The sequence below is a fragment of the Coloeus monedula genome (genome assembly GCF_965178545.1).
Source record: "Coloeus monedula genome assembly, chromosome: 8".
Taxonomy (NCBI): domain Eukaryota; kingdom Metazoa; phylum Chordata; class Aves; order Passeriformes; family Corvidae; genus Coloeus; species Coloeus monedula.
In genome coordinates this window covers 283,636-307,447 of record NC_138788.1, presented here as the reverse complement: position 1 = coordinate 307,447, position 23,812 = coordinate 283,636, and the positions used below count along the sequence as shown (strand labels likewise).

The window sequence follows — 23,812 nt, the reverse complement described above, 5'->3', positions numbered from 1 at the left end:
TTGCCATTGGTGCTGCTTCAAAAGCAGCACTGATGCTTTCTTCTGCTGTAATATTTCTAATTTCATCCCCAAAGACACAAACCAGCAGTTTTCTACCAACAGCCTTAAAATACCTCCAGTTTTAGCAGAGCTTTAGGTAGCATCTTTAATTAAAGGCTAGGAAACAGGTCCAAATATTTCAAATCAACCTCCTAAGTGGTGACTATGCTCAGAAAATCTCAAGTTGGTGTCTAAAGGCCCATCAACCCCCTCTCCCCCTGCCCTGCCTTAAGGATCAGGCACTGGGCAGCTCCACGGGGTAACACAAGCAAGCACAGCTCCCTGCAGATGGGGAAATAAAGAACCAACTCCTTGCAGTACTTTTGGAACTAAACCTTCAGATTGTGGCCAGTTTTGCACTACCAGATGCAAAAAAGACCAGAAAGGAAAAATTAAAAAGCTTTTCATCTTCATTTTTCTACTGATACACCACACAACTATGTGCAAGAAAAAAACAAAACAAAACAAAAGCCTGGAAATGATGGAATTTGTGCTGCTTATTATTTATCTCCCTTTAAAATTAACATCTCTAACATTAAATCAGAACAGTCAGACGCCCACTGTCACATACAGTGGTGCTCATTGCAAAGGTCAGCCCAGAAAGGGGCTGGGAAGTGAGAGCTGGTCCGCATCCAGTTCCCAAATTCCAATATAAGCACCACTGAACTGAGAAGAAGCAACAACATCACAGTGAGGGATAAAGAAAGTTCAAATCTTGCCTCCTAGCTACTGTCAGATGCATTTAAATTAATTACAGAAGGGATAAGCAGGGCATGTCATTCAAAGATGATGTAGACAAATTTCAGGCAGGGAATTCTACTTTTTTTTTTTTTCCTGGTATGCCAGAGATTGTGTTTATCCATGAAGAAACTCGGCTTCAAAGGATTTGTGAGTGGAAACCCATTGATTTCTGATGAAAGAAAACCCCCAGCTACCCCTGACACCCCCCTTTCCCTCCTCCCTTTTTGGAGCAGAGATACATCCATGCTCCTCTACCCTCTGGAATGTCTTCTAGCCAAACACAACTCACCACTTGGAAATGAAGGAGGGTGCAAAGCCCACAGGAATTTTTCTTTCAGTATTCAATACACAGCCTACAAACAGTGTTAAAATCCTCTGGGTATTTGAAAAGGCAGGGGAAATAGTGCCATTGCCAGGTAATCACGATTATTTGCCTCTGTGCGCAGGATGACACTGCACAGGTTGTTTTTCTGGTCACTCGGGGGGGAAAACAACCCCAAACCCTACAAGGAGGGGACGCAGGGCACAGCACACGGACTCATCAGAGGCAAACGAGTCCTCTGACAGCCTCTTTCCCTTTCATGGATCTTAGAGAAGGAAAAGCAGGGCCAAAGCACTCCCTGATCCGGCATCGCTGCGACCGCCCAGAGGGGGACGGAGCAGCTCCTGCTCCCAGCATCCCACCAGGACAAACAGAGAGGACGGGGGTGCTGGCCCGTCCCGAACTGCAGCTCCAAAATCTGCCCACGCAGTCGGACAGCGCGGCCAGCACCGCCGGAGCCGCTTCCACTCGCAGCCGCTGGGTGCCAGCAGGATCCCGCATCCGCGCAAGGCAAGCAGAATGGGATGTAGTGCTGGCCAGCGCTCTCCTGCCGGCCAGGACACCCGAGGTGCCGAAGAAATTCGCTTGAAATACAAAAGGCCGTGTTTTGAAATTCATTCAAAGCCAACGTGACGTGAAAGGAAATCCAAGGCGTTTATGGAACAGTTCACCGGGAACTGTAGTGACAGGACAGGGAGGAATGGCTTCAAACTGAAAGAAGGGAGGTTTAGACGGGATATTGGGCAGGAATTGTTCCCTGGGAGGGTGGGCAGGCCCTGGCACAGGGTGCCCAGAGCAGCTGGGGCTGCCCCTGGATCCCTGGCAGTGTCCAAGGCCAGGCTGGACATTGGGGCTTGGAGCAGCCTGGGACAGTGGGAGGTGTCCCTGCCCATGGTAGGGGTGGAATGAGATGAGCTTTAAGATCCCTTCCAACCCAGGCCATTCTGGAATCCTACAGGAAGGGAAGAAGGCAGGAGAAATGGGGCGCAGCCCTTCACTTCACCAGCTTTGCTAGCCCAGTCCCAGCAGCCAGTCCAGATGCACAGCAGGGTACTCCCTGATTCTTTGCTATTTAAAAGATTACCCATAACCTTAAACACGTGTTAAATAGTCCCAAACTCCCCCCAAACCTGACAGGATGAGCATATTCCTGCTCCTCTATAAGATGAAATGCCCAGTTTTGTTCAAATAACCCCACTCTCCGTCCTTCTGAGAGAAAAGCTTCCTCACATGAGGAGAGCAGAGGACAAATAAGCAATTTCCCCTGCTTCCACATCTCCTTAATTGCACAACTTTATGGAAAGGCAATACAAGGATCCATCATAAAACAACAGACCCATAATATCTTTTCTTCCTTGCTTCATTGTTGTTTTCCTCCACTAACTCAATCCGCCTTGCTCTGCAGGAAATCAAATCCCAGGCTCTGAGGAGCATCCAGCCCAAACCAATTCAGAGACACCACCACAAGACACATCCTGGTGGGAAAAAAAGAACCTGCTGGAGTTTCCTAAATGCAGACACTGGTTTCCTCTCACCTCTCCTTCTGCCAGCAAGGCTCACTGGTGGGAAATGAAGCAGCTCCGACGGCCTCAGGAAAAGGCCAAGGTTGGGTACCACACACGTCTCAGGGGAAGGTTTCTCTTCCCAGCTGACTCTCCTTCCTCCTCAATAAATTTGTCATAACCAATAGTATTAACAGGGGAAAACTCTACCGAGAACTCCAATGCTGAAATCCTCTCCAAGGAGAGAATGGGACTTTAAAAAGCTGTTCAAAAAAGGGGGAGCAGTGTTTTGTGATTGCTGCCACCAGACCGAACTGGGCCCAAGAGAGCAACCCCTGCTCTGCAACTGGGGAGGGGACACCAAAGCCCTCAGAGAGGGCTCAGCATCACCAGACAACCACGAGTGGATGTAAAAACCTCCCATGGAAAAGCGGGATAGATTGTGCCCCTCCTTCCCAACCTGGCATTTTTGGGCTGGACACACACTGGGGCTTGTGTCTCTTGCTTTGTTTGCTGGAGAAGATGGCTAAAATAACCTGCAGGCCCTTCCACTTGGCACAGGCACAAACAGCATTTGGGATCCACCAAATCCCATTGGTGCAAGAAACACCCAGTTGTAACACGACCCAGCACGCTGAAAACACAGCTCAGACTTTTCCTAAAGCAATGCCAAAAGGATATACTTCCTATCCTCTTCAAACACTCATATTAGCTAAATATCCAGCTGTATTTTAGCAGGCTCTTAAATTTTTAGGAAGGTTTCCCCTAAAAACCAATCAAACAGTTGATATATTCCCTACAATCTCAAAGCAGGGATCTTAAATAAATAAATGTATGTGTGCCACGTTCCTAATTGAGATAGCAAAGAGAAGTACATCTTCAAGGACTTTTGGATGGAGAGAGAAGTGTTGAGGGATGATTTATGAGCTTCTTTCTGCTGGTTAAAAAAAACATCCATAGGAGAAATATTGCTAATACTAATTCTGTCGGGTTTAGGGGTAGTTGAAAAAGGTGACCTGTTCCCAGAGCTGCTCTGTGCATAATAAGGAACCAAAAGGGTCTGGGAAATAATGATTTGTAGGGTAATGATGACCCTTTAAAGTGGTATTTGCTCAAAGCTTTATTTGACAGGCTGTAATACATTATTTATCTGCAAACTACTGCAGCACTGGCTCTGTTTACTGTTCTGGAGAAGGAGGCTGCCAGGATCTCTTGTCAAGTTGCATATACAACTATAACAGGAAGAAAAAGAAAGGGGAAAACACTATATATTTCCCTAAATCTCAGCAACCTCGTCTGTCCAAAAAAATTTAATGTATTTGTGAGTAAGCTGAAGTGTTTGCACAGGCACCAAATTACTGCCAAAAAAAAAGAAAGGCAAAAGTTTCTGAAGGGTTTTTGTTTGGGAAGATTGAAGATTTAAAACACTGATTTTTTGGGGGGGGATATTTATGCTGAAAGGTCTCTTCTGTGGACATGGATCTAAAGCACTGGGTTTTGCAAGATGAAGCTCAGCCTGCTCTGGACACAGCCTACAAAGAGCCCCCGGGTGTAATTACTGCATTATTTGGTAAAACCCACTCAAAGACACAGCTCTAAAGATGATCAGAGCTGCCAACAGCAGGGGGAATGAAAATGGGAAGGAGGAAATGCCAAACCCAGCCTGGACCATCGCTTCTCTTGATCTTAAAAAATAATAAAGAAATCAAAGAAATGGGAGCTATTTTCACATGGGGAAAATCCAATCTTCCAAACGCTTTCCCTGTTGGCACTTTCCCCCCTCTGCCTAAGTGAATATGTAGCAGCCAGGTTAAAAACGTCCATCTGTCAGCAGCAGTGCAATCCCAGCAGACCTGATGTTGGAGAGAAGCTTTGGAGATTTCACTGACCTTGGCAAGCCACTGCTGCCTGCAAGGGGGAAAAACTCATTCCCATCACCAGCCACTTGTTCTGCTTTAACGAGCAATTAAAGAAAGGTTATGTAAAGATGGCTGCACCTGAACTTCAGCCCCATGAATGAAAATATCTTCCTGCAGGCTCTGAAGAGATCTGTGTTTTGAAATTCTGAGCAGTGAGGGAACAACAGGAAGGAAACCTAAAGAAAAGGAATCAGTAATGCTAAGGAAAAAGGATGTGTCTGATAAATTAAAGGGACAGAGAGGGGGAAGAGTTGAGCAGCCTCCTCTCATGTCTGCTCTCCAGAGCTGGCTCTGTTACTGCCATTCCTGCCCTTGACAATGCTCCTGGTACCAAGGAACAGAGCAGTTCTTCCATCCCACATGCTCCCTGAATAAGAGAAAAGTTCAGAAGCAGAACAAACTCCCAGCCCTCCTGCAGGAAAACACACAGGACAGTGGAGCTGCAATTACCCGAGTGAAGCCATTACTCTGAAAAATACCAATATTCAAGTCTCCATGGAACTGCTGTACACAGTTTTATTAAGAAATACAACTCCCTCACTGCCTGTTAAGAGTTTCTGCTGTTCTGCTTGACCTTGGTGCTCGATTTCCCAAGAAGAGTAAGTTTGCAGGAGTTTAATTCAGCCTAGCAGGGAAAAGGGTCCTGCTCCCAAGTCCTTCCTGCATCAGCAGAAGCAAAGCCAGGGCCAAAGCACAGCCAGCGATGTGTGGAGGTGCAGAACAGCCCTGAATTCAGAACCTCAAAGGGGAGAAAGAGCAAGAAGACTGAGGTGTCTGTTCATCCAGAAGAAGGAGGAGGCAGAAGTCAGGTACCTGCTACAAGAACACATTCACACAGACATCCCCAGCCTCCTGCCCACCAACTTTCCACACTCCCTGGCTGTCGGTTAACTTGGTTGTGCACACATGAATAGAGCAGCATCTGTGCTAAATATCTTACATCTTCTAATTCATGAACTCTGACACAAACCTTCACACACTCCTGTGGCAAGGTAATGAATCCAACTAGCACTCCTGGGGCTTTATTTGCAGGGGTCCTGCACAAGGCTCTGCTGCGCTGCCGAGCTCGGCAGCGGATTTACACACCCTTCATAAACCAAAGGAGACTGTTGGTACAGAGCAAAGCCTTCCACTGCTGCTAATGATCCAATAAATAGAATTTCCAATAAAATCCTCCACGGCTTCCCCTGCAGAACCACTGCATCAACCACGCTGAAGTCACCCGGTTCAAATACAAGCAAGGCAGCAGCGGGTGTTTTCTCACCAAGTGGTTGCCCCATGAAGCCTCCGTCCCAAACAAGAGGATGGCACAGCTGCTCCTCTATGTTCCAGCCTATCCCAGCCATGCTCACAAGCAGCTGCAGCACATGTCCTGCCACACCATGCCAGCCTCACTGGCACACTCTTGGACCACTGGATATTTTGGTGACCAGTGACAGGACCCAAGGGAATAGCCTGAAGTTGTGTCAGGAGAAGTTTAGGCTGGATATTGGGAAAAGGTTCTTCCCCCAGAGGGTGGTCAGGTGCTGAACAGGCTCTTCAGGGAATGGGCACGGCCCCAAGGCCGCCAGAGCTCCAGGAGCGTTTGGACAATGCTCTCAGGCACAGAGTGGGATTGTTGGGGTGTCTGTGCAGGGCCAGGAGTTGGACTCCATGATCCTTGTGGGTCTCTTCCAACTCGGGACATTCTGTGATTTCACAGCTGACATGCAGATGCTTGATATGCTCTTATAATCCTGGGGCCCCCCAAACCACCCCAAAGACTCTTCTTCTGCCTTTCAGAGTGAGGCACTGGGAAGGTTTGATTTCTCTGGTGCAAATTTCCTCCCTTGGATTAGGGAGGAATCACTTAGGAACAGCATTTGTGGCATCTTCTGACTGAGGCCAGAAGCCCAGCTTTCGGTAACTCACCCGTGACAGCGAACCCCCACCCACCAGCACTCCCCCTGCTTAATGGAAAAAGGGACTGGAATTCAACCTGCCTTGGATTTCAGCTAAACTTTCCCTGGTGCACACTTAGGCATTTCATTACCTGCTCTGCTGTTCCTGATTGATGAAAATAACTTGTCTCAGGCTCCTTTATGGTGACTCCTCGTGTTTACTGAGACAGTTACATCTCCCTTCTGTCTTTCCTTTAAGCTGCACACGCCATGGCCTCATAACTTATCCCTATTCTCAGATTTTTTTTCCATAATAATGTTCCACTCTGAATTCCTCCCAAGTCTTTGGCTGACACTGGACAAGAACTGAATGCCAGCTTTTCCCCAAACCTGAGACAGTGCAGTCAACCTGAAAGCTTCAGATGACCATGTGACCCTCTCCACTCACATGCCAAGACAAAAGCAGGCTGCCAGCTCTGAATGCCATCAAAACCAGGATGAGCTGTCCAGATCACTTCCACTGCCTGCCTAGAAATTCCCAGATTACATATGTATATGCTGGACTGTGCTTCCTTAACTAACTACAGAGTTCCCTGATGTGAAACTATTCATAGCAGTTGAATGATCCCACTTTTAACTGGAGATGTCAGAAAATTCTGTCACCCACCACACTCCTATGGCCATCCACCAAAGGCAGGGACATCAGCCTCATTTCTGTTCCCTAAACTTCTAACACATGAAATGCAGAAGAAGGAATATGCAGGTCTGTGGGATCTCCTGGTAACTCCCCTCTCCTTGGCACCAAATGCATCGTGGCTTTGTCCATCTCTGACTTCAGCAAGTACTTCTGGAGGGCAAAATCCTCCATATCCAGATCCTCTTTTCCTCCAGAGCTGTTTAAAGGTTATTGGTTATCAACATACGTTTTATCTAGTCAGGGCATGACAACAGTGACACAGACACATCACTCATCCTCTGGGATAAATAGAGGACTCACGGGCAGGCTTCAGGCTTTCTGTATTTAGCCACCAGCCCATCCTCCTCTCCTTCCCCTGCAGCCAGGTCAGGAAATCACTAACAAAGAACCCAAACAACTTTTCTGTCTGTCATTAACTGCCCCACTGAAGAGGCAATTCCACCAGTGCTGGTTTGGCTTTTCAGATGTAAGGATCATGTGAAGAAGAGAAAGCAAGTCTGGGACTAAAGCAGGAGTTATAGAGGATACAGGTACAGAACTAGGTGTAGAACTGACAAAGCTATGTAAGTATACAAAATCCATTACAGGATTGCTGAAAAGGCAGAATTTGTAAGGAAGAAGAGAAAACGTTACATTCCCCATCATTGTTCCCACACGGGCCAGGTCAATGGTGAGGCTGAAGTGAGAGGATCAGCAGGTAAAGGACAACTTTGAGAGACAACACAGCTAATCATGACAGAGACTGTCATAAAGGTGACTTAAAATAAAAATAAAAATGTCTTGTATAAGTTCAATAGCAAATTGACCTCTAAAAAGTCAGCGTTTTGGGTCCTTCCTTACAAAGCTCAGCTAATCTGACACTGTCAGACCTCATTTTTCAGGCTACTCAAAACAATTTATTTAAGTTACTCATTTTTCCCCTAAATGACTGCAGCAGAAACAAAGAAATGTGACTCATTACTGCAAACTTTGTTGCCTATGTTAACAAATCACTGAAAACCTGTATTGCTCTGCCAGCCCATATAAAAACAAGGCAGAATCCCAAAAAATCTTGAGTAAGCTGGTAAAAACAGAGCAATTTTTAACACCTGGTACAGGATTACTCAGATACCAACTACCCCAACAACGGGACTCAGAAGAGAATGGCAATTGCAGACTCAAGTGATTACCCTAGAACCCAACTGAGCAGCATCAGAAATGCCTTCTGAAAGCAGAGTATTTGTTAAGACAGGCCTGAGATCCCAAAGGATCCAGGACTTCCTAATCAAGTGTGTGCAGATGGAAGAGCATCCATCACCCCTTCTTCATAAAAACCAAACCAGGCAGCAACTGTATTGGCATTGACCATGAAAACAGGAACTTCCAGGATAAAGAAGTTACTCCCACATCTCAGAACAGACACAGAAAATAAGGAATTTTCCATATGACAGCAATGATGTACCTTTGCCATATTCTTACAGAATCCCATTTTACTTTGCCTGGAAGACATTTTTCTTGGGAGGGACATTGGGGCACCCTTAATCCTTGGGTAAGATGACAAAATATGGAGATTAAATCAGTGCTTTCAGCAGGTTTTGGGTTGCCTTGCAGGGGTGACAAAGGCATGGAGAACAAAAGGGCTCACACATCTCTTCTAAAGGCACTTCCAGAATCCTAAAATATTTAGGCTGGAAGAGCCCCACAGGCTGGCTGGGACTCTTTTGGTCCACCAAGGACACAGGAATATCTGGGACAGGCACTAACAAGCAGAAATTGCATAAACGTTGATGTCAAGTCCTATTCATCTTCCAGACTCACAGAGATCTTCCTCTCCAAACCAAAAAAAGAGCCTGACACCACCTGTCCCAAGGGGACACAGCTGCAGAGCCTGGCCAGACAAACTTGTCACTGTTTGTCAAGATAAGCCACTCTGGCTGTAGGCACGAAGGCAAGGCAGTGGGAATGCAGCAAGGAAAAGGTGAGGACCTTTTGCTGGGCTGGTTCCTGGGGCTCAGCCTTAGCTAAGCAGGGCCACCCCATAACCCAAAAAACTGACCACAGCTTCCTCCAAGTAGCCAAACCCCAAAGAGTTGTCATAAGGCATTAAAAGCTTCTCCTCTACCTCTGGTTGTGGTTACTTTTCCTCATCCTTTCCTTCCTGCAACTGAGTTGACTGCTGAGTCTCCATAAAATGACTGAAAATATACTTGCATCAAAAAAGAAAACAAGCAGAAGAGAAGAAAACACCAGGCCATGGTTACTTAAACCTGCTGTCAGCACTTCAGCCATAAGGAACATTGAAATGCTCAGGGCTTTGCCTGATTTAATTCCTCTGTGAGAGTTTCTGCTGAATCTTAGCAAGAAATATGCATGGATATTTTGACCAAAAAAAAAAAAAAGAACCAAAATCAGTAAGAGGAAAGATAAAGTGGGTTCAGATCGTCAGAAACTATTGTTCCCTCTTCAGTCAGCAGAAAACAGCTCTCAAGTGTATGAACTGCAGAAATGCCTGGATCCTGGGCTGAAAGGAAAACGGCTTTTAAAAAAGGTTTTTCTTAAAGTAGATTTCTTTTGGAAGAGACAAAGCCAGCATCCCAGTTTGAGAACAGAGGCTCTGGGTCACTCAGGGGCTGCAGCTGCCCCAGGAGATTTTCAGACCTGCACTTCCCCAAGGACTTCCCTGGAGCTCTGAACATGAACAGAAACTGGGTTTCAAATCAACATCCCAGCTTCAGACCATGCTCCAGTTTTACTGAGCCAGCAAAGGACGAGTAGATGAGGGAACAAGGTTTCAGCTGAGCACCACTTCTCATGTCTTCCTGATTCACATGGGTCAGGGTAAACCTTCTCTTCTCAAGAGACATCTCCTCACCAATTAGCACATTTTTTAAGCAGCTGAGTTCATTAGGGCACTTCATGGGAAAGGAACAACACAAACCCACCAGACACTCCTACAAAAAGCTCCTTAACTGCGAACAAACACATCAAATGTGAAGCAGGGAGAAAAGGTGGGAGATCATGTCAAAAGAGACAAAAGCTGAAGAGGAGAGAAGCCAACGCTGAGGACAGAAATAGGCCTGTTTTGCCTAAATCAATGAGAGCTACAAACACGAAAATCAGGGCTTTAGGACCATGAACTCAGGGAAAAGTTAAGTTTGGCAGAACAGACCCATCAATGTTTCAGTGGAAATGAGTATCAGGAATGCCAAGCACAGCCTGGTGCTGTGCTCAAGGGTGCTGGCAGGGAGTCAGTAACGATGCCTTTATGATATTCAATAACTTACCCAGACATAAATATCTTTTACTGTCCCCCAGTTAATAACTAACCTGTTAGAAAAGCAACTACTATTAGCCAGGAAGACACACAGTTGATTGAAATCATTAAAAACTAAATTGTCACAGGAGGAAAAGAAGAGTAAGTACCATGAAACTGAAAAAAAAAAAAAAATCCCCATTGCTTCTTAATGAAGGAAGTGGGGACCCATGGAGGGAGCACAGGGTCAGGGACACTTCAGTGCCCGCCCCTGGAGTGAATATGGCAGTGGAAAGCCAGAGGATAGAATTATCTCTGTTACTCTTGCCTTTACATTCAAGTTACAGCTTATGTTTCTTCACCTTAAAAAGTATTTTACTCGTTTCAATTTGCAGAGGCACTGAGGAACTGACCCAGTTCACAAAGAACATTGTCTTCAAGCAGCCTATTCCCCCTGCAAAGGCAGGGCCACACCACCTGCTTTAATGACCATGAAATGAAGGCAGTGACCGGGGCAGTTGCCTTCACAAAAATAAAATAAGCAGTCCTTGGGTCAGTTTCTTACTTGGATTTGTAAACTCCAAATAAAAAGGGAATAAATTCAGTTTAAAATTGAAATGACTGACTTGATAAGAACTTAATGAAATGCTGATCACACAACCCGAGCATGTGAGCAATAATACACCAGACTGCAGCGACAGAGCTCTGAATACCCTTCTCTTAATAGGTTGGGGGGATCTTGTACACAAATCCCAATTTCCAGTGCAAATAAAAGCCTGGCTTTGCTCAAGCCAGGTTGAACCCTGGAGCCTGATGCACTGATGGGCACCATTTCCAACTGAATCAGCTCTACTTGGGAGCTGAGACACAGACCAACAAGTCCCCTGTTACTATCCTTGTACTGATGTTACACAAAAGAGCCAAATTTTGAAGGGTGATGCTTAAATTCAGGTCATGTGACTAGGAGCAGGAGGCTGAGAGCTGTTGTTAAAACTCAGGGTAATGCAAATTAAAAAGGACACTAAATTCAGAAGAGACGAACAACATCTCTTACAAAACATGTTAATCCAGGACTGAACAACAGATGTCACATAATGGAGACCACCTATTTAGCAGGATTCAAACAAGGCTTGAACACTTACCCAGCAGAAACATTCAGAACAATGAAGCAAACAGAAAAGGTGGGGACAAAAGCAGAGCTGAAGAGTTTCGGGGATGTTATAAATCCTGGTTCTTCAGGGCACAGCTCACTGATTAGGACCGAGACAAACCTTCCTCAGCAAGGTAGCAACAGGCCACTCACAACTGCTGTTGTTTTTTCCTTCAATCATCTCAATCATCTCCATCAGCAGTGCCAAGGCAACAGCCAGGCATCTAGAGGGACACACACCCGGGATGTGCTGGCTGCTCCAACTCCACAAGAGCTGGAGATGTTCCTTGGGGAGTGCCCCAGGCACTGAAACGCTCATCATGAATTTAAGAGGTTGGATCTGTGAGTCACAGCTGGAGGAATTCCCCCTGTACCCTTCCCAGGCTCGTGCTCCTCTCCTCCAGAAGCCCCATCCTGCAGCACAGCCAGTGCTGCACTGCCCTCCCCTGTGCAAGAAAACCACCCCAAACCTCGAGCTTCAGAATGTCGTGCTGCAGCTTGCGCTGGAAGTCCAGGAAGTGGGAGATGGTCAGCTTGCCCTTCAGGTCAGCCCCGAAGAAGTAGGTGGTGAGGGCGGAGTTGAAGCCGGTTTTGAGGGTGTTGCCGGTGGTGGAGCGGTCCCGGTGGCGCATGCCCATGCTGGTTTGGGAACGGATGATGCTCTGCACCTAAAAACACCACAGGCAACGTCACAATCAAAATACCAGCCAAGTACCAGTATGAAGTACTCCATGCTCAGCTGTGGCATCCTCCTTTCTTTTCCTCCTAAAACAATTCTCAAAAGACACAACAATTCAAAAAGTTGGCTGAACTTAAGAGAATCAAAGAATGATTCGGGCTGGAAGTGACCTTAAAGACCACCTAGGTTCCAAAACCCTTCCATAGGCAGGGACACTTTCCACTAGACCAGGTTGCTCCAAGCCCTGTCCAGCCTGGCCTTGAACACCTCCAAGGATGAGGAGTCCACAACATCTCTAGCCAACCCAGGTTTTGGTTTTTTCAGTCCACTTTAAAGAAAGAAGAGAATCAAGTGCTTAAAATGAGTTTAGGGAAACAATTCACCCAGCCTGCAGATAAACATTCTAGTGCTGATCCTACCCCTGGTCAGCAGAGCAGCTTCTTCCCAGCAAAACCCCAGGAGGTGAGAAAGCTGCACCAATCGTGGGGAAGAAAAAACTCTTCAAATGTTTTAGAGCTTCCACTCCTTTACAGCCCATCCCTGTAAGCTCACACCAACCCCAGTTAGCTCACAACACATTTCCTTCCCACTTGTGCACAAATCCTGGGGTTTCCAACCCAGGGGCACCCTCTCCTTGCTGCCTGCTGCTCTCTGTCACAGCTGGAAGTTCCTCCATCCCTGGGGCTGTCCCACCCAGCACAAAAGTCTCTTCAAAAAAACTTCCCTCCCCCACAAAAGATGCCAAAAAGTTGACCTTGAAGGATGTGACAGCCTGAAAATCCAAGAATGTGTTATTTTAAGGGTTTTGTGCAAATTGAAGGGGGCAGCTAAGTGAAATGCAGTCATCTCTCTCCACCCTCAAATACCTCACTGAACTATCCAAGTCGATCTGAGTGATTATTGCTGGGATATGAGAAGCCAGGCTTATTCTCTGTGTAGTAACTGATATCTTCCAACAAGGCAGCAAAAGGATTCATATTAAGGACAACAAGTTTGAAAAAGGAGGGGGGAAAAAAGCCACCTGACAACAGAGGCTTCCCAAAGCTCCAGCAAACACCACTGCTTTGCCATCAGCCTCTTCCCCCTGCCGACAGAAGTTGGAAGGGAGGCAGAAAAGCAGCTGCCAAGAGCTCCAGCTGTCACAAGGACGCCAGAACCTCCTTACTGAGGTATTCAGCATGTTCAACTTTTTCCTAATGAGAGAGTGAGTGCTGGAACAGCCCCAAAGGGGATGCTCTGGAGGAAAATGCTGTGCTGTTGCTGCTGGGTTCACCTTGCTGGAAACCCTGCATCTGAGCCAGAGACTGCTGGCTGTTCTTCTGCCACAAGGAAAATCAAGAGGAAAAAAGTACAGAAAAGAGGTTTTGAGGCTTTTTGGTCCCCATGATGTGAGGAAGGGTGTGAGGTGACCTAATTGTGGCATTCAGTGCCAGAAGGGAGCCTGCAAGAAATATGGAGAGAGACTATTTACAAGGGGTAATGGCTTCACACTGCAAGAAAGGAGCTTTAGAATAGATATATAGAGGAAATTCTTCTCTGTGTGGGTGGTGAGGCCACAGCACAGGGTGCCCAGAGCAGCTGTGGCTGCCCCATCCCTGGAAGTGTTCAAGGACAAGCTGGACAGAACTTGGAGCCACCTGGGATAGTGGAAGGTGTCCTTCCCCATGGCAGGGGGTTGGAAGGAGATGATCTTTAAGGTCCCTTCCAACCCAAACCATCCAGGAATTCTCTTATATTTGCACTGTAAACAGCAGCTCCTTAGTTTGCTTTGTGCTCCTCTGTTAACTGTGAGCTCTGCATGCAGCACATTTTGGAGACAAATATTTATAAACTGTCTGAAGCAAGGCAATTTATGTCCAGCTTGGAAAACTGCCCCTGTTTCTACACAAGTGTTTACCACACTGCTGACTGCTCCACAGAGCAGCTTTTCCTGGGTGTTATTTATATGGAATCCTATGGCTCTCTCTTCCTCTCCCATCTCTAACAAGTGTCAGACAGATGGAAAATCCACCTGTGGGCACTGGAGCCAAAATGATTTAACCAGTCCCTGTTTTGATTTAACCACTCCCTGTTTTGATTTAACCAGTCCCTGTTTTGGGTAATCCTTTTAATGCCCAGAAAGGCAGGCACCACTGCAAGGAGCTGCCCTCACACACACCTCATCAATTGTACAAGGATGTGGAGCCCTGAGATGCTCCGCTGTTTTTTGTTCCTATTTCAGACTAAGCGTTTGTGATGTTTCATCTTTTGTACCAGATGAAGGGGGAAAAATCAATTAAAATAGTTAAAGACTCAAAGAAAAATCACCAGTAACACTGCCTGCAAGTTCACTACTTTTCAGCAAGCTTTTATTTAAAAATAGAAGAGCAAACTAACAATTTACATGCCAAGGGATGAAGAAGTGAAGACAATACTGATGCAGGCACCACATTATTCAGGACTAAGCACTAACCACCTGCCCCAACTGGATAAAAAACCTGAAAGTCTTCAGCAAGGCCTGAATAAATTCAGTATTTTTTAATTAGGTAGTTAAAGCCTCCAACTTAGTCACATATTAGCTAAATTACTGAAGTAATTTTCTTTCCTGATGAGGTTTTCAAATATCAGTGAGAAGAGGGACCTGCTGTTGGCTGCCTCCAAAAACCATGTGTGAGGGAGGGGTAGGAAGTTCATCCTCACATGCTCACAGCCAGCAGGGATGGAATGATGCTTCCCTGATGATCCTTTTCTTCCCCTTCTTATGCCACCCATTCTCCCCAAAATGATGTTGCTCTTTTAAACTGCTGCATAATCCCCTGAGAGGGCCAGTTCCAGCTGCTCCTGCCAGGTAAGATTTACAAGACAGAGCTGCAAACCCTGCCATCCTTCATGCTCCTCCTGAGGCATTTCCATAAGGAGTGAAAAAGAGGATTTTTCATCTAAACAATTGTTTGTAATGTTACATGTGTGCATAACGGGATGTATGTGCCTCCCACTGGAGCTGTGCTTGTTCTTGCAGCAATTCAGTATCTTCATAGGTATCTTCTCATTTTCCAAAACATCTCCTTCATCCTGTGACTCTCAAGCTCTGGAGGATCAGCCTTCACCCATATATTCTGATGCTAACCAGGAACTTTATTCCTTTTATACAGGCACTGACGCATGTAACCAGCTTAACAAAAATACCGTCCCCTTCCTAAGGGCTTTTAAGTGACTTAATGCATGTATAACTTTCCCTGACCTACTGGATGACTTCAAATCATTTATTCAATTTTGTACCTTCATCTTCACAGTGATTAGGAAACATTGATCCTGTAGAAATGTTCCTTTTTCATTTTACAAGGCTCTAATAAAAAAGCCAAACATGACACCTGTGTTAGCACCTTGGCGTCACTGCATTTTTAGTAGGAGGTTAATCATTCTCTGCTCTTCTTAAATTCATCTATCTCCATAACTGATTTCATTCTAGAACATTACAACTACCATAAATCACCTTTTGGACTGTTCAATATGATCACATAGCTGCAGTGGAGTGCTATCTCCATGCACTATGCAGATAGAAGGAAGAACAGCAATTTTTACTCGGGGAAAGGAAGGAAAGGAAGGAAAATGAACAAAACCCCACGTTTACATTTCAAGCTGTCAAGTGAAGTGATACCAGACTGCAGATAAACACACTCCAGTCTCCTCATAGTCCAAAGTGTGCATCTAAAACCCTGTACTTACCCAGATATATTCCATGGCTCTGGAGCAAGCTCGTGATGATGACATCATACATACAGATAATAATTTAAGGAGGATGACAGCAAAAGATTAGAAGGGGAGGGTAATTCAACAGACCTCCTTTGCCAATAGTTCTTCCCACTTATAGCAAGTGCCCCAAGCACGACCTTGCAGAGACTCTTCTGCAGTTAATTACTCATTGAGCCAACTGATGAGTAAGAATCTGTCCCTCGATTCTCCAGGGCTGCTTTGTTCTCAGGTATCACTTTGTAAGTGCATTTAAATTTCCTTTTATGAATAGCACACACAGGTGATTCAGGATGTGATTTCAGGATGTTTATAAGTTCCCAATATCTTAAGGCTAGAAATAGACAAGAAAAATCACACTCTTCTGCCTGGGGAGGGCAAATCTTTTCCCCACTGACAGCTCGAGCCTTCAATCTATTCTCAGTCAGACACAAGCACAAATCACAGCTTATAGGAGGAGCTCACCAGTATCAGACATGAAGGCTGAACTCATTAAAAAACCCTCAGCAAAGTCCCTGTTGATGAAGCCTTGTAAGAAGTAGAGGGCTAATGAAAATATGCTCTCAATAACACGTTTTTGGATTACACTAGAATAAGTGGATAAATTCTCCTCTGAAGCAGACTTACCTTGGCTATTCTCTGAAGACAAATAAAATTAAGGAATGCAGTAGAAGCTGTGAAGGAAGTAGGCTCAAAATCCCACTATATCAGTAGAGTGAAAAAAAGTTCTTTGCCTACTTTGAAGGTGACTTTTTGTAAGGGAATGTTACAGAATCATAGAATGGTCTGGGTTGGAAGGGACCTTAAAGCTCATCCAGTTCCACCCCCTGCCATGGGCAGAGACACTTTCCACTAGACCAGGTTGCTCCAAGCCCCACCCAGCCTGGCCTTGAACATTGGTGACAAAAATCACAGGAAACCTGAGTTTGTACTGATGGTAGCTCTGGTTGAATGAAAAGGTTTGTCTTGAAATACCCAGTTTAAAGAAACAAACAGCAGGCACTGAAGCAACACAGCAGAACACAGAAGGGAAAGGTGTAAACCAGCACTAAGCACTAACATAAAAGGCAGTAACATCACAGAGGAATGCTGTGCTTATGGCTACGATGCCACAGCACTGACTGTTCAACTTGCCTGCTCAAACTCCTCCATGTCCACCTCACCATCACCGTTCAGATCAAACATCTTGAAGGCGATTTCAAAATTCCTCTGGGGAGCTATATAAAAGAAACAACAACAAAACACAAAAACCAATTAACAAAGATACAAAAGCTCAATTTAAAAAAAGGCACAAGTTCTGAATGACTTTATCCAAAAGCAATTTGTCTAATTCTTGCAATTTTAGCAAGGAAATGCATCTCTTAGGAGCCTCTAGCTATGAGCTTCACGGTGCTCCTTTTACCAAAGGTCTTGGTAAGACCTAACAAGGAGTTGAGAGGAGGAGGTATTTCTAGAACATTTATTCTATTTACAGGTGGAAAAAGCTGGAAAGCAAGATGCCATCTGATATTTCTAATGACAGTTAACAGAAAATGATGCTGCAGCAAGAGCTCCAGCCCGTTCCATACAGTCGAACACCAGTTTGGCCAGAGGATGTTCCTCAGGCACTGCACTCTCTGTGCTTCCCATGGGTGAGGAGCAGACCTGGAATTTGGGCAGCTCTCAGCTCTTGCCTCACTGTACAAATTTAAACAAATCATGACCACCCTTGTCTCAGCCCAGTCATGACACTGAGGTAAGGCGTGGGCGGGAGCTCACGAGCTGAGATGCTGCTGTACCTCATTTTCCATTGCATTTAGTCTGTGCTGTCACGGTTTATTTAGTCAGAACTCTGCAAAAGCATCACTTCCCAGCCAACCACCCTCTTTTCCCTGCATCCCGCCACAGAATTTCAGTACATTTCCATTTTGGGCTCTGTAACCCATGACCGTTTGAAGCTACAGTGCAGTGCCACAATTTTTTCCCAAATTAAGTTAATATAGGAGGATTTATCATGCTCTGCTACTTTTAAATACACACCTCCTACAGGAATTATGGTGTTTGCTGGGATTTCTAGGGAATCCTCTGGGCTATAACTAATGTGAAGGCTGTCGTCCTAAATGATCAGTTAAAATGTAGCTCCTTTTTTCATTTCCCACCCAAATCCAGTGTGGATCACTGGTGAGGTTCAGCCCTCTGTAACCTCATCTGTGCAATCAACTTCTAAGATTTCTTGTGGATGCTCAAAGAGTAATGAGTCTGTGGGAAGGCGCTTCCCAAATGGGGGCGGGAGGGGGGAGACAAAGAGGAGTCACTCAGACAAAAGGAAATTAATATGGAATTAACTGAACTGGATTTTGGATGTTAGTCACAGCTCCAGTTCAAAACTTCTACACTGTGTTTTCCCCTTGCTGTAATAACTATTAGCACTTTATCTGGAAAAGATTCAGCAGACAGGTCAATGAGACCCCTTTTCCCAAACACTTTGTGCCCAAAATAGATGAATAAGGGCATTGGGGCTGATGCAGGGACAGCCTGTCACTGCCTGCCTGATATACACAGCACACGTGGTCCTGCTTTTATCATTCCTGCACTCCAATTTCCCCCTGCCAATTACTCGGGCTTGGAATTCCAGACACCACGTGCAGGAGCAACGTCTCCTGTGACCACAGGCACGGCCAGCAGCACGTGGTGGGTCATCCCCCCTTCCACCCACATCCCTGCTGGGCCTCCACACAGCCCCTCCCTCCTGCCTGCTGGGATGGGGAGACCTTCACTCGCTGTGCCTTGTTAACTCAGAGTTAATTGACCTGGGGACAGCCAGTCCCCAGCACTACCTTCATAATCTCCCCAATGATACATCTAATTTAAGGGATTAAGCCTCCTCTGTTCCATCCAGCATCTCCAGTGATTAATTTACCATTTTCTTGAAGAGCAACAAGCTTCCAACTCTCCCCTTAATATTTCAATAACACGTGCAATTTTATTCTCCTTAATTGCAAGTACTGCAAGAAAGCCTGGAGGAAATTTCTTATTATTAGCCCCAAAATCTGGCACTTCATGGAAAGATGTTTCCTCTAGGAAGAAGAGGAGGAACAGACAAAACTCTCATTTAGTTACAAGGTTCTAGATAAAGAGCAGACAACACATCTTTCTTACCCCATTGTCTCTGCCAGGGTACATGGTATTTACTTAAAGACTGGAACACCTGTTACTCCTTGTGAAAAACTGTAACAGGTTCAGGGCTTTTTCCCTCCTCTTTTAAAGGAAATATATAATACCACATCCCATTTGTACAGACACATGGTGAACAGAGCCAAATACTCGTTTGTCCCTCACAAGGGCCATTTCTCTCCTTTTCCATCTCTAAATACACATTTCCAGGAGCAGTGTATCAAAGCCCCAGAGGAGAACACCACCTCCAAAATTAAAATGAGCAGTTCAGCATCAAAAATCTGCAGGGTCAGATTTTCTAAGGACAGGGAAGGGTGGCTTTAAATTGGCAAATTCAATTACTTCATTCCTTCAGCTAATAAATGCCATGGCTGGTTTCTCCCTTTGATCTACATATCCAGCTCCAATTACCTGTAATGACACTTCAATCCAAACAGCCTGACCCTGAGCCAGGGGAACCAGAGGGCACTGAAGACAATTAGCTCATCCCACTCCTGCTCAGGAAGGAATGGTCATTAGAGATTTACATCCCTGATGTCCAGGACTGGATTTATGGGGCCTGGGTGAGATGATTTCTGCCTTTCCCCTCGGCTGACCAGGATTTATGTGAGAAGAGTTGCCCCGACGGCAGCCAGTCTCACTGTGCCCCCCTTGCCCATTACATCAGCCTGCACAGCCTCCATTTCCCTTCCTCTTCCTGCACTTATATCCTTCAAACTTACAGGCCATAAAAGCAGCAGACACCAGACTGCCCAGCTAAATGCAGCCTTTCCCCCGCTCTTTTGTTTTGCCCCCAATTTTACCATTCCCAACTGCAGCATCTCTAAATTTCCCCGCTGCCTCCTTAATTAAGATGCCTCCAAGCAAACCCAACATTCCTCCTGCAGTGGTTTCCAAAGCCACTTAAAGGGCTGTTTGGTATTCATATGGCATGATGCCTGTCCTGATGGGGGAAAACCACCTGTGGATTTTCCCCAAGTGCTCTGCTGCATTCTCAGCTCTCTCTGATTGTGTGAGCTGTCTCCTCACCATCCTTTCTGACATTATTAAAAATCAAGACTATTTCATTGCGACTGATATCCCTTGGGCAACAAGGCAGAAACTGGTCCGGGCAACTGCAGTTTCTTTTTTAGCTTTATTTCTATCTTTAGACATTCAGGAGGATCCTCCAAATCATTAACATGGAAGCATGGAATGGTTTGGGTTCACAGGGACCTTAGAAATCACCTATTTCCAACCCCTGCCATGGACAGGGACACGTTCCATTAGGCCAACATGAGTGAAAACATGGTACCGGAGCCCACACCACTACCAGTGAGTTCCTAGCTTGGAAATATAAGGAAAGATCAGGTTGAAGTGATCCTTTGGATCCATATTCCCACCAGCTCTTCACGCCAAGTTGCTTTTTCAACTAACCCATGAATTAGTGCAAAGGGCAATTAACATTTTTCTTGATTCATTTGTTCCAATCAAATATTTGGGGACAGAAAGAGAGCAAGAAAAGCAGAAGCCAAACACAGGAATGTTAGAGAGATGAGTGACCTCTACCACACAACAGATAGCAAGCAGCAGCACTGACCACATGGAAAAAACCCACTCGGATCCATCAGGGTAAAGCCCCCGGGAAGCTCTGAGGGATGAGACCAGTTGATCAGGCATCTTTAAGCCAATTATGCCATTTTAAACTATTTTCAATTATTCAATGGACCAATTTGCAGCACTCAATTGCTCTTTACTGCCCTGTACTCTCAGCAGAAGCAACGCACTCTGAAAGACATGAAAAGCTCGCTGGTGAGAGAGGCTACATTTCCCTGGTTTTGTGCTCAGTTGTGATCTTCTCTTTCCTAAAATCTCAACATTCCACACTTGGAGACACCTCTCAGCACATCTTCCCCTCTGATCTCCAGCAGAGGAACTGCATTCTAGGAAAGTACAGTTTTAACATGCTTTTGGAGAATACCCACTGCTTCGTTCTCTCAGAGCTGGGAATTTCTTTGCCAAAGCAGGGTGATTTTTTGGTGATGTTACTTAGAGGAAGTAAAACTTTTGGCTACCCCTTTGGAAACACTGGAATATCTCATCTTTTGGTGGGAATTTAAACACAAAGCAGCTCATGGACTCCCAAGGCTTAATAACTCCCCAAGAAATTCCAGTGTGGGAAGAAAGATCAAGAATTCAGCTGGGAAAAATCAGTCATTTGGAGTTAAATATCCTCTGGTTGCTTCTTTCCCATTTATCCTGAAATTAAGAAAAATAGATGTGCAAAGGCCACAGTAGCCTGAAAGTGAATCAATCCCAAATTAACGCAGTCCTCCTGAAGCAGAGACAGCTATCCATAGAATACAGATGGCTGAGCCTCAGCTGCAGTAAATATAGGGAAAAAACCCATTAAACTTAATGTTGCAGATATTTTCCTTTCAAATTATGCCACTATTTCAGAAAATTAATCCAAATCACACCAAGTTGGTGGTTCTTTAATGTTAATCAATCCAGAAATGTAAGTAACAGGCAGCTAAAAAACTGAGCCCACAGTATAGAGACTGGGCCACAACATCATCAGTTCTAAAGGAAAAATGGGTTATTTCTTCTCACAAAGAAGGATCAGCATTAACTCTGAAGTAACACAAGTGCATAATCTTGGGATATTGGGAGAAATTCTTCCCTGTGAGGGCAGTGAAGCTCTGACACAGGTTGCCCAGAGAAGCTGTGGCTGCCCCATCCCTGGATCTCCATCCCATCACACCACCCACACCCAAGGGATGAAGAGATGAACAGAGGAAGACCAGGTGAAGGATGCAGGCTGACAGAGCCTCCCATGCCCTAATCCCAGTTTTCAGATCACTAGGGAATATCCCAAACTACCAATTGTGAACAATCATTCCCATTTCTGTCTGTCTGTCCTTCAGCATGGCACAAGTGGGATGCCAAGCCAGAGAGCGCTCCCTCTGCCAGGAAGCAACCAGGCTTGTGTTTGGAAGCTGGGATATTCCTGGGAAGATGCTGCTCAGATACTGCTGGAAATACCACCCAGCAGTGACTGGGCTGGCAGAAAGGCAAGGAGACATCCCTGCACCAAATAGTGTGGGTGGGATGGACCCATGTAGGGTCCTGAAAGGCCAAAGATAAAATTAACATGAACAGGACTATGAACAAAAATAGTCCTATAAACTCAAAGCAACCTTTTCTTGTGGAAATGAGCCCTGAGGCAGAGGGCAGAGCAGGATTAAACCACCACTGGCGAGGTAACAGATCTCACTCGTGGCAGGGATGGGGCTGAAGACCTTCCTGTCAGCCAGGAATAAATACTCAGAACAGTCATGGTCCAAAGAGACCCTGGAGATCCCAGTGTGCGAGAGCATATCCCTCCGTCACGGGGACACGCACAGAGCTCAATACCTGGCCACAACATAATGTCCAGAGTTAGATGGTTTGGGATTCATTCCCTACACACAAGACAGAAAAAACATAATTGAGGTGGATCTAAGTGAGAGTTACCTGCTCTGATGGGAGAAGGAGCTGCAGGTCTGCTATGAGAGCCCTGGCAAAAGGCTAATTACTGTGCCTTCAGCCAACGTTATTTAGCCCTCCTGCCAGGAGGATTAAATCCAGACACAGCAACAGTCCAACTGTGCAAACAACACCAATTTATTCTTTTAATGCCCAGCTCCCTTCAGTACCTGTTAAAGGCAGAATTAGTGTGCCTGGACAATGGACCCCATTTGCTTGGAAACTGCAGTCACTGGCAATGGAAAAGCTCTTTTTCTCCTTCCTCCACTTGTTTTCCAAGTCCAAAAGCAAAAACCTTTTGGGTCAGGGGAGCCATGTCTTTGTTTTCCATGACATTCAAAGGATCCAGGGGAAATTCCATCAGAATTTGCTCATCTTTCTACCTCTGCCCCAAAACATGAGGAGCAGCTGAAGCAACAGAAACCAAGGAGTTTCCTCAAGGCCCCTCAGCGCTCATTGCCTTTAACAGAAGGCTGACTTTCTGAAGCAGCTAAAAGCTATTTTATTAGTCGTTTTAAAAATAAATTTTCACAGAAACACGGCAACCGACGAGAACAGACAGTGCTGGAGTGAGAAATGGCTCGTAAATAAGATACGGTGACAGACTTGTTTTATGAGCAATGTGCAAACAGCTGCCTGCAAGCAACGTGAAATGAAGCCCCAGCCCTCTCCCCTCCTCTCCCTCCCCGTTTCACAGAACTCAGCTGGAGGGAGCTTCACGTCAAGCTGCAAAGACAACTGAAACCATGAGTTTGGGGAAAGCACTCCCAAAGCCTGGCTGAGCACAACGACACAGAGCCCTCGGGGCTTCTTGTTTCCCAAGCTCTCACTGATCAGTTTGGAGTCCAGTGAGCCAGACCAGACCAGGATGGATCTCTCCCCATCACTCTCCCTCCTGGCCCCCACCCCCAGACCCAATCTCCCACTCCTCTTCTGATTATCCTGCTTAGTGCTCAATATGCCACCTTCCTTTCCTAATATTTATTAGGTTTTACCTACTTGATGTATCATCTACAGCTCCACCTTGTCTGGATACCTCCTTAATGTTCGGGTTATTTAAACAACACAGGGAGAAAACCAATATTGAACTGTCACATTTAAGATTTACCTTCCTTATTCTAGTTTATTTACTTCCTAGGGAAAAGAACCCATTCAGGAACTACTGGATTCCTGCAAGGTCATGTTCAGTAGTCAGAGAGCAAACCAGTGCGGTGTAACAGTGAGTTTTCTATTTAGCCACAGGGCAAGGTTTGCTTGGGAGT

At 45.6% G+C, this 23,812-nt stretch overlaps 1 protein-coding gene across 3 annotated transcripts in view; it reads right to left on the bottom strand.

Moving 5' to 3' along the window:
* MICU1 (mitochondrial calcium uptake 1) overlaps positions 1-23,812 on the bottom strand; it is an 84,816-nt gene that overhangs the window by 13,282 nt on the left and 47,722 nt on the right. For all 3 annotated transcript variants that reach the window (XM_082286078.1, XM_082286079.1, XM_082286080.1), the window contains 2 exons: positions 17,025-17,107; positions 11,953-12,150 (listed from right to left, as the gene is read on the bottom strand). In XM_082286078.1, coding sequence (XP_082142204.1) covers positions 11,953-12,150; positions 17,025-17,107 — 281 coding nt within the window. The remainder of the gene's footprint in view (positions 1-11,952; positions 12,151-17,024; positions 17,108-23,812) is intronic.